The sequence below is a fragment of the Onychomys torridus genome, chromosome 21, assembly GCF_903995425.1.
Source record: "Onychomys torridus chromosome 21, mOncTor1.1, whole genome shotgun sequence".
Lineage (NCBI taxonomy): Eukaryota > Metazoa > Chordata > Mammalia > Rodentia > Cricetidae > Onychomys > Onychomys torridus.
In genome coordinates this window covers 23492014-23502984 of record NC_050463.1, presented here as the reverse complement: position 1 = coordinate 23502984, position 10971 = coordinate 23492014, and the positions used below count along the sequence as shown (strand labels likewise).

The 10971-nt window shown below is 43.3% G+C and overlaps 1 protein-coding gene across 4 annotated transcripts in view; it reads right to left on the bottom strand.

Annotated features, from left to right (window-relative positions):
• Window positions 1–301: 301 nt before the first annotated feature.
• Map4k3 (mitogen-activated protein kinase kinase kinase kinase 3) overlaps window positions 302–10971 on the bottom strand; it is a 156865-nt gene continuing 146195 nt past the window's right edge. For 3 of the 4 annotated variants that reach the window (XM_036170532.1, XM_036170534.1, XM_036170535.1), the window contains 5 exons: window positions 6806–6874; window positions 6638–6730; window positions 4701–4771; window positions 2312–2367; window positions 306–1720 (listed from right to left, as the gene is read on the bottom strand). In XM_036170532.1, the coding sequence (XP_036026425.1) occupies window positions 1633–1720; window positions 2312–2367; window positions 4701–4771; window positions 6638–6730; window positions 6806–6874 (377 nt within the window). In that variant the 3' untranslated portion in view covers window positions 306–1632. Of the gene's footprint in view, window positions 1721–2311; window positions 2368–4700; window positions 4772–6637; window positions 6731–6805; window positions 6875–10971 lie in introns of all 4 variants that reach the window. The other variant, XM_036170533.1, reaches the window with a different exon arrangement.

Here is a 10971-nt window from a genome sequence, read left to right as displayed (position 1 = left end):
ACAACAGGTCAATACATAGGGAGGGCCGTGTTCTCATAAAACCTTATTGACAAAAATGGGGTGGGCTAGATTTGGCTAAGATATTAATTGCCAACTCTTGCTCTAACTAAAACATTATGAGTTTGATTTTCCTGACAAGAATCTACAAAAGATGTCCTTTTCTCAAATGTGGGAATATTACATTAAAAATACAGATCAAATAATGGTGACTACTGGGGGCAGAATTGGATAGTTAAGATTTAAGTCAAAACAAAGCATTTCCTCTTAATGCTGTTAAGCCAGAAGATAAGCACTACTCAACAGCATGTTAAAAAACATGTTTATTTTACAGTATGTACAATCAGGAACATGTTTAAAACCATTATCACTTAAAATAAATGAAGAGCCTAAATCACAATTTAGTTTGTTCTTAGTATACATACTCACATCAAAATATAAAGAACATATACCAAAAGAGCCAGAAGTGTGCATTTGCTACAACTTGATACCTATCTTGATAAGATAGATACATTTCATTGGAAAAAAACCAATCAAAAATGATTTTCACCAAACTAAGTTCCTGTGATGTGTAGTAACCATTACAATGTTTGTATGAGGTAGTAACTAAATTATTTTGGCCATGTATTAATACTCTAAATCAAAAGAAATGTGAAAATGATGATAAAATAAGGCCAACAAAAGTAAAAATTCCATGAGGAATTTGATCACTTCACTCTGGAATGTTACAGTTTTCAGGGTGATTCTGTGAAATGTCTAGTGTGGACTCTTGAACAGTGCTATTTAGTCTTCGTGCACACTGTAACCCAGACGACGTCAGTGTTCTATCATGGTACCGCCATTCTGTGATTTAAGTCTTTTTCAAAGGTGTACCTAAGCACAGACAAGCAATCTTACACGATTCTGCTTACATAGAAAAAGATCAGTTACTACAACAGGGGGTTAATCGGTTTGTTTCACATAGAAAACAATCCAAATCCACGTAAAAAGATGTTGTGGAGCCGATGCATCTTCCCGGGGCGTCACAGCTCTCTTTGTGACTCGCCCATCACACAGCGATACTCTGTGCGAGGAGACACCAGTACACTTGCATTAAAATCAAAACAAGATTATAAAATGATTACAGCTCGTTACCATTTTAAAAGTTACAAGATTTATATCCATATTACTAAATTACATATAATAAAAATACAATAGTGTTAAATGTGTTTCATTGCCAGCATCCCATTTTGTAATATAACCACACCCAAGAATATTCTAAAGAATTCTTAAAATATTTACCCCAGTTGTATTTTAATCAACATTTACATCTGTACAGATAAGACACTTTTACATCTCATAAAAGTACATTATCTACATCAGTTCTTAGTGTATGTCTTCAGCAAATGAAGTTTCACAGAAAAATACTGCTTATATGTACAAACATTACATAACAATGGATTAAGCACTTGTGTGGTTCAATATGCTAAACACGCCATACCACTAAACACAAAGCCCCCGTCGGCTTCATGCCACAACAACTTAGAAGGGACCAAGGCCAGGCCTGCAGCCTCTCTCTGCACAGCTCCATGCATCCACTGACGCTCCGCAGCCTGGTCACTGTCCCTACAGGTCACTGTCGAGAACACCATGTCTTCAGTAGCTGTTTTCATGACCCGCCAAAATGTATAAATTGCTATTTGCTGTTGGGTTCTCAGTTGGTCTACTTTCCAAAACCACAACCCTAGAAGTAAGAAGAAACACACAACGGAGCAAAGCCATTTATTTATGAAAACTAACATCAGCTGAAACCAGACCCCCACGCCTCCCTCTCTGTTAGTGACCTCTCTGAGTGCTGCCCACTGACTATGGGCAGAACCCACTTCCAGGCCCTATGATTACGGGGCTGAGCCCAGCTCTGGGAGGTGCCCCTCACCGCCTACCTCCAGATCAAAGCTGTTCTAGGACTTGGGAGTGAAGGGCGAGGGATGAGGAGAAACCAATAACATAGGAATAATCTGGGGGTTGGGGGAACAATCTGCAGTTTAGAATCTGATGGTAATTCAGAATAAAAGTCCAAAATCTTATCTGGTGTGAAAACTACAGAGCCCTGTCTGCTCACATTCGATGTAAGTCACTCTCAGCAGTGGGACTAAGGCAGATGGCCCCGACAGGCCTGTGAGTTCCCGCTACTCGGAAGATTGTCTTTCAATAGTTAAAAAATGAACAGTGTTCAACATGCAGAATTTCAGCTCTCTTGAAAGAGTAACCAGCTTTACACTGGATTTGGAAAACATACTTAGTACCAGTCACTTCATAAAACCCATCTTCATACCTGTCAGATCCGAGGAGCCTGAAAATTCTTGTGTTATCTGAAATTTCTTGTGTTACCTGTTTAGTTAAAAAATAATTTTTAAAAATTCCTCAAATTAAAGATACAAAATATTTAAAACATTCTTCCTTTCTTTTGAGACAGACTTTTGCTATGTAGCCCAGGATAGACCTGTACTCCTGATCCTCCGGCCCACTCTCTTGAGAACTGAGATTTTATGTATGTGGCATCACACCTGACTCCATTGTAAAATCTTGTTTGGATAGTTCATGGGCAACATTATAGCAAACAACAACAACACCCACAAGCCCCCTCAATGTGTAGATGGAAAAGTCTCGGCCTCATTATTCATGTGTTAGAAGTTTGGTAATCACATCAGTTTTTTAGTTAAGGAAAAAAATGTGGTGAATCTGGAATTACTCCTAAAATACTGGTAAAAGAAACCCACTTGCTGGATCATAGACTTCCAGGGAATCTTTTAATGAAAAATTCATTTTCTTCATCCAAAGTGTCTTGTCATTCATGTTAACATGAGTGGTTGCTATGCAGTCTGACAGTAAACATTTAAAAGTCAGCGGAGAGTTTGAATTTACTAGCTGGGATTTCAGGGGAGAGGTGCACTTGGCTGGGCACGGCTCTGGTCCTGGAGACTGGACAGGAATGGTCTCTCCCCGCATCCCTCTTGGTACAAGCCAGTTTAACGCTTGGGACGTGCTCCAGACTAACAAGCAGGTTCCCACTTCTTCCCTGCTCTTTCTGGTGGACGTACCCTCAGTGTGACCAACTAACTACTAACCACTTGAGGAATGAAGACTGAGACCCCAAAAGAGGAACAGAAAATAGTCCAAACTATGCTTCCAGCCACAAGCCCCTTCAGTGTTATAGGCTGAGACTTAAACATCCAATTTGATGTTGAAATGAAATTTATCCACTAAAGCCCTACAAGGAGCCGTTACAGACACGTATCTCTTCCCCTCTGATGTGACAGGGCACTGGTGAAGGAAAGCCCTTTCACTTCGGCAATGGTGGCTGAGGCTTGGCCAGTCAGAAGGATGTGATGTTCTTGGAGGTGTACTATGTAGTTTTGAAAAAGGTCTCCATGTAAGATTTTGGACAAACTTTCTTTCCTTCTTCCTCTATCTCCAAAGCCCCCTTTCTATTCCAACCTGCTCAAGTGATGTTCCTGAGATTGGCTTGGGGGTCCCGGGGAAGTTTTTGACGGTCTGACCTGCCTATAATATTTTAGGGGCAACCATTCTTCTTGCTCATGCTAACCCCAGCACTGCCAGCAGAAAGGCTAAGCTGCATTAAGGATGTCACATGTCTTAAGTTATTTCTGTACAGTAGGAAGCACTCACACAAAGGGACAACAGCCATGTCACGTGAATAAAGGATCAGGAGGCAAGATGGCTCCTCAGCACTCTGGGGGTCACTGCTGTCAAGGCAGGACAGAGCGTCTGGGTCTGGGGAGGTCATCTGAGTAGTGGCAGAGGTTCTTGTTGGAGCCTGAGGGTGGTTGTGCGGAAGCACATGGAGTATGGACTGAAGCTGGCTGGCTGATGAGTGGAGAGAAGGTGCCAGAGCTCAGAGCATGTGCTACTGGTCCCATCACTGGCCTGAGCACAGTAACCATAAACAGCTATTCCTGGGATCACTTAGGAGCTTCATAGCATTGAGAGAAGTGCTTGAAACAGATTTTGTATCATCACAGCCAGACATTACATGGAGAGAGTCCAAACTGGAGGTCTCCATTGGGTCCTTCCCCTCAGAGATTGGGGAACCCCTTGGGAGAGGGGGAGGAAAGACTGTAAGAATCAGAGGGGATGGAGGACACCAGAACATGGCCCATCGAATCAACTAAGCAGGGCTCACACGGGCTCACAGAGACTGACACAGCAAACCCAGGGCCTGCAGGGGCCTGCAGAGGTCTGCACCGGGTCCTCTGTGTGGGTCTTATGGCCGTTAGTGCTTCTGTGGGACTCCTAACAGTAGAGAGGATGTATCTCAGGCTCCTTTCCTCCACTGGGCTGCTTCGTCCAGCCTCAATGGGAGGCTGTGTGTCTAGTCTTATTGTATCTTGTTCTGTTCGGCTGTCGACTTTTGGAGGCTTTTCTGAAGAGGAAACGGAGGGGGGTGGATCTGGGGAAGGGGCGGGGAGCTAGGAGGAGAGGAGGGAGGGAAAACCGTGGTTGGGATGTATTGTATGAGAGAAGAATCTATTTTCAATTAAAAACCAAAAACAAAAAAGGAGACAGGTCTTACTCTGTTGCCTAGGCTGGATCTGAACTCTTAGCTCAAATGATCTTTTGGCCCGAGCCTCCTAACACTAGACGACACTATGCCTGGATCTTTATGACTACTTAATGGACACACTTCAAAAAAGACGGCTTACCTCATTAGATCTAAAACTTCGGCCTTGCATCCCGTGTTTCCAGAAAGCTAGAACACTGTCTTGTAGACAAACTAGTAGGCAAGAACAACTCAGTTACTGTTAACGGTACAGGAGTCCAGTGACAAGCATCCTTCATGCCTGCCTATCCCACACAGCAATGGTCCCACCGCTACCTCAGTCCTGAACAGATATGGCGTCCTTACCTTTGGGATTTAAAACATTTAATATACGTGGTGCATTTGCCTTTTTGGTATGAAAAACTTACTGAAAATATGCACTAGACATTTGTTTTGTTAAGTTAAAAAAATAAAACATAGGAACATTACAAAAGTACAGACAACAGTAGAGAAGCCATATGCACACTCTTCCCAATGATCAAATCTAAATATTTGGAGCTGGAAAGATGGCTCAGTGGTTAAGAGCACTGACTGCTCTTCCAGAGGTCCTGAGTTCAATTTCCAGCAACCACATGGTGGCTCACAACCACTTGTAATGAGATCTGGCGCCCTCTTCTGGCCTGCAGGGACACATGCAGGTAGAATACTGCATACATAATAAATAAATAACTCTTAAAAAAATCTAAATATTCTACCCCATTTGCCTTTGCTCCAAACAAAGACAAACACACCTAGATTCCCTCAAGCCCACCCGGATCTCATCTGGCCTGCCTTCCTCGCTCAGACAGTACTGTAATCAACTTTGCATTTATCAGTCTCAGATGTGTTTGCATTAATTAGCTCCACAATGTCAAGGTAACGTTATGTGGAAGTTTCCTACTGCCATCCACTTGTTATGATGAACAATTATTTCTATTTTTCCTTATTATAAACAATGGCACACTAGTCATTCCTGTGTATGTTTCTGCAGAATATTTTCCGACATATGGCAGTAGAGGCAGAAACAGTGGGACACAGGGCACAGGCGTAACAAAGGCTGATTTTCGTTTTACATGTTTATATCTTCCAGTTCCATATTTGCACCGTTGATATAGTGTAACTGGAGGAAGAAATCAGATTTGTTTCCTGCGGAAATCTAATGGTGCTGGCATCCTTTTCCCACTGACACACGGCACTCTAAGTTCCCATTTACATGTGGTCCTACTCCGGTCCTTCTCTCTGCCCACTCTTCCGTTTGTGCCTGTGTTGACAAACACTGTTTGCTCTTGACCTTGGCCTCTGCCAAAGTATGTACATGAAAAACTATTCTACTGGTAAAATACAAACAAAAAACCTCACCCCAAACCTCAAACCCATGCACGACATTAAAAACAACACCACCACAAACCTGTGCACGTTAACCCTAACTATTCTTTTCTCCAGCCCTGTGATCACTTTGTTTTACTTTCTCAGCACTTTAAGATGCTGATATGCCAGAAATCCCCTCCAGAAACTACAACCACTCATGAGAATATGGCAAGAAGTACATTTTGTTTATGGTTTAGAGATAGGGTCTTGAGATGGTAGGTTTCTGAGCTGGACTGGAATTTGCTATGTAGCCCAGGCTGGCCATGAGCTCACAATCTTCCTATCTCAGTCTCTTGAGATCTGGGGACACACGGATGCATCACTACTCCTGGCTGAAGGAACTCTTACAAACCACACTCTCTGAGCAGTTTGCAACAATTGCAAATGCAGCAGGATGTACAAAGCACCGATAGGGAGTCTATAGGACGCTGGAGGAAATGTAAACTCATAAACACGTCGTAACAAATACTATTTAACTTTGTGAATGCCACATCTGAAAGGAAGGAACCATTTACAGTGTATGTGACTGTTACACAAACTAGAGAATGTGTAAGAAGGAAGCCTGACAGTGACCTCATGCTATTACAGCCAAATGAAAAAGGCCTTAACAATATATATTTACAATGTCAGTAACTATCAGACAGACCATTTTAAACAGTTCACAATGCAAAGAAATACAAAGCAACAACTCACCTATGGACTCTATCTGGAAATCGAAGGTGAGCTCTGATGATAATTTCCTGCTGGATTTCAATCTTCCTTGGAGATTCACTATTTTTATACAACCTACAGAAAGACAGAAGTCACTCAAATAGTCTGAGGAGAGAAATCTTCCCAGAGAAGACACAAATGGACACTTACAATCCAAGCACACGAGGATGGTGTCTCTCTCCAGCTGGGTTACATGAGTGACGTTTGTCTGCGGGGTATCTAAAACACAAACATGCAGGATACAGTTACAGAAAGCTACAATATTTACAATGTATTTTTTTCTTACACAAAGAAAGACTGCTGCCTTTGAAATGGATGGACGTCTCTTCCAGGGCACACAGTCTGCACTGGGTCACGTGTGTTCTGACACTGATGTGGACATCAGGCACAGCAGAGCCGGCTCCTGACTGGTCTACTGCTAGTGAGAACGCTATTTATATTTACATTTGAAGTCAGGAGTCTTCTTGCCTTGCCAATACCATCCTGGCCAATTTCTGGGAGATCTGGGCTGGGCTTTGAATATCACCAGATGTTCTTAGCTCATGTGATCAATGTGTATTAATGAAAGAATTGGAGAGTAAACAAATTACTTTTTAACTGGAAATAAGCTAAAACACTGAAGCTTTTTCCAGAAGCTCACAATGTGTCTGTGGGGTGTGTAGCCAGTTATGTGTGTGTGTGTGTGTGTGTGCTTGCCTGTGCTCTGTGTGTAGGCCAGAGGTCAGCGCTGGGTGTCTTCTACAGCTCTCCTAGTCTCTTGAGTCAGGGCCTCTCACTGAACCTGAACTTGCTGTTTCAGCTAAACTGGCTGGCCAACAAGCCCCTGGAGTCCTTTGACTGTCCCCACACTAAGGTTACAGATGCACGACACGTGGGTCCTGGGAATCCAAACACAGTTCCTCATGCTTGCCATCAAGTCGTCACCCAGGCCCCAGATTACCCTTGGGAGACACTGGTGCCCGAACAATACTCTCCAGATCCCCGAGAAACTCGAGGGTGAGAGCCGGGGCCCATAGAAATGAAAGTCCAAATCATTCCCTCTCTCTTCATCTCGTGAACTCTGAGAGATATTTTCTGTATTTATGGAAATCCTTCAGATAAAACCATGGTAAGTTTCTTGGAAGGGAGCTGTTGTAAAGTCTTTTGTCAGGAAATGAGGCCTTTTATGTAACAATTAGAGTGCATTTAAAATTCAAACACTTCAGAGATCTAAGACATTATTGACACTGACAGCAAAATATTTCTCACTCAGAATTCTTTTCCTGTCAAATAAAGACAGAACTGGAAAGCATGCACGTCCCAACTGTCTCACAGGGACACGGTGGATAATGGAGAATGTAACAGACTTTTGGAGAGCCAAAGAGAAACCTCGTAATACTGCAAAGGGCTGTATTATACACATCTTCCTTCCGCAAAGTCTCTCTGAAGAAATACGATTCAGTTCAGTGGGCTGCTCAACACCTGGGGCTCCACATGTTGTGAAAGCATTTAATATCTGCTATTCCCCACCCAAGTACAGAAGTTCCTCAGTTCGTGTGTGTGTATGTGTGTGTGTGTGTGTGTGTGTGTGTGTGTGTGTGTGTGTCTGTCTGTCTGTCTTTTGTCCCCTCTCTCTTTCTCTCCTTCTCAACCTCCATCCCTGCCCAGGTCTCTGGCAGGCTGTCCCTCTCTTAGCCCAGGCTAGTTTGGAACCTAGCTTGGTGTAGCTTGTGCTGGCCTTAAACTTCCAGCAATCTCTGTGCCTCCGCCTCCCGAGTGCTGGGGTTACAGGCGTGCGCCCCAGGCCCTCTGCTTACTCTTCTTTTTCTTAACAGTCTCTGGACTTCCAACAAACTCCTGCCTGACATTACAGAAAACCGTTTCTTTCACGTTTGTCTTTTGAGACGTCTATTCTCTATTGCACAGCAAAACGTTCCACAGGTGGAGTGTGTGTATGGTTGTTGTTGTGGGGAGGGGGGTCTCAAGTAGTCCAGGCTGGCCTTGAACTCACTATGTAGCTGAGATTGGTCTCGAACTCCTGATCTTCCTGCCTCCACCTCCGAAGTGCTGGGATTACAGGTGTGTACCACCACACGTGGCTCTACAGTATTTTTAAAGAGAAAAAAGTAAAAGGGCTTTCACCATCAATGGGTTGTTCAACAACTGAAGATAAGACATTTAAAGGTCATTGTTAAGTGTGAGAGTTCAATCTGGCTTATTTACCACAGAACTAGCTCTTTAGGTCTATTATTTTGCTACAGTACAATGTGAGTTTCAAACTATAATCAAATTTCTGTAAAAGGGCTATTCAGACCTAATACTTGCTAAGGTAACTGGGGTAAGTTGCCATAAAGGAAGAGCCTGTTCAGCAACTTGGCAATATAGATTTAATACCCGAGAAAGTGAATTATATAGGAGTTATTTTCAAATATCCTCACAGACACTTCAGAAATAGTCACGAACTTACATATGTTTCTGAACTTGAAATCATTTAAAGTTTCACTAAAGATACTGAGTACAAGAGTACCAACTACAGGAGACATCATTCCGAAGGTTTTCTAATGTAGCCTCCCTTCCACTGACTTCTCTATTAGTCTGAGATTTGGGTATACAAGAATATGAAGAAAATTATTTTATTATTTATGTGTCATGGGTGTTTGGCCTACATGTCTGTCTGTGCACCACTTCCCTGCTTGGTTCCTGAGTTGGTCAGAAGAGCCCCTGGAACTGGAGTTACAGACAGGTGTGTGAGCTGCCACGTGGGTGTTGGGAATGGAACCCACATCCTCTGGAAGAGCAGCCAGTGCTCTTAACCATGGAGCCATCTCTCCAGCCCCTACACTATTCTCATTCTCTCTCTCTCCCCTCCCCCCTCTCCTCTCCTCTCCCCCCTCTCCTCTCCTCCTTCCCCTCCCCCTCCCCCTGTTGTTTCAAGACAGAGTTTCTCTGTATAGCTTTTGGAGCCTTTCCTGGAACTCACTCTGTAGCCCAGGCTGGCCTCGAACTCACAGAGTTCCGCCTGGCTCTGCCTCCTGAGTGCTGGGATTAAAGGTGTGCGCCGCCACCGCCCAGCTGCACCACCACGGCCTGGTGCTATTCTCTTAAAGCATGGTGGTCTCCTTAACATCACCAGCACTGACTGTGGCTCACAGAGGAAGCACTCTGGAGCTGGGGTCTAGCAGCTCTCTGATGCAGTTCTCATGTGGGGAGCACTAGCTTTCACTAACTACTCAGTCACCGCTTTGATTGATATCTTACTAAAGTGACACAGTGAGGTTAAAAAGGTAAACATTAAATTTAAACACCCGAAAATATAAATGTTATGAAATGCCTACATTTAAAAAAATATTTTGAGACAAGGTCCTTGTTATGTAGCCCAGGCCATGTTTCCGACTCAGCCTCCTAAGTGCTGGGTCTGTTGGTGTGAACTTCCAGGCCTGGCCTCTGGCAGCTGTAAAGGTTCTTCATTAACATACACTTAAGTAAGCCTTAATCTTTATCTGAATAGTAGCACCAAACAACTGAATTCTGTAAAACTCTAAAAATTAGTGTGAAAAGAGATGGAAAACAGTATCAAAATATTAAGATTATTTGCCCATGTCTTAAACTGTTACTTGGTTTTTGAGAAACATGATTCAGTTGGAAATATTAATACAGCCTTTTCAAAGTAAAATTACTCGAAATGTGACTTCTATATTTTGAGAGGGAGAGAGAGCACTTGGGATTGGACTCCAGGCTTTGTGTGTACACTTTTTAATCCCTTGGAGCTGGGGTTACAAGTAGTTGTGAGCTGCTTGCCATGGGTGCTGGGAACTGAACTTGGGTCCTCTGCGAGAGCAGCCTGGGCTCCTCACTTCTGTGCCTTCTCTGCAGCCACCGAAGCTCCTGGCCTGTGTGGACTGTGATTAAATATGTACTTCCTACCCTGCCACACCAGCAGTCCACAGAAGTGATCAGAGCTGTCTGAAGTGCATGACTTTAAGTAATATATTCCTCAAAAGTCAGAAGACCACACTGGGATCTACGTCATTTTATGGTAAGACATGTGTGTTCCTATGAAAAAACGTTTAACAAATATATACGGTTATGTGGTCTGGATCTGAAATGTCTTCAATCGGCACATGCCTTAAACCTTTCATTGTACATTTTACAAATGTATTTACATGTGTGTGTGCATGTGAGTTACAGTATGATGGGGAGGCCAGAGGACAACTTGCAGGAGTCAGTGCTCTGCCAAGTGGTGAGAAGGCCAGGCAAACACCATGATAGGCTCCTAAGAACTCAGTTAAGAATCAGGCCCTAGTTCCTGCCTCTTGAAACTGGACAGACAGTTTCTG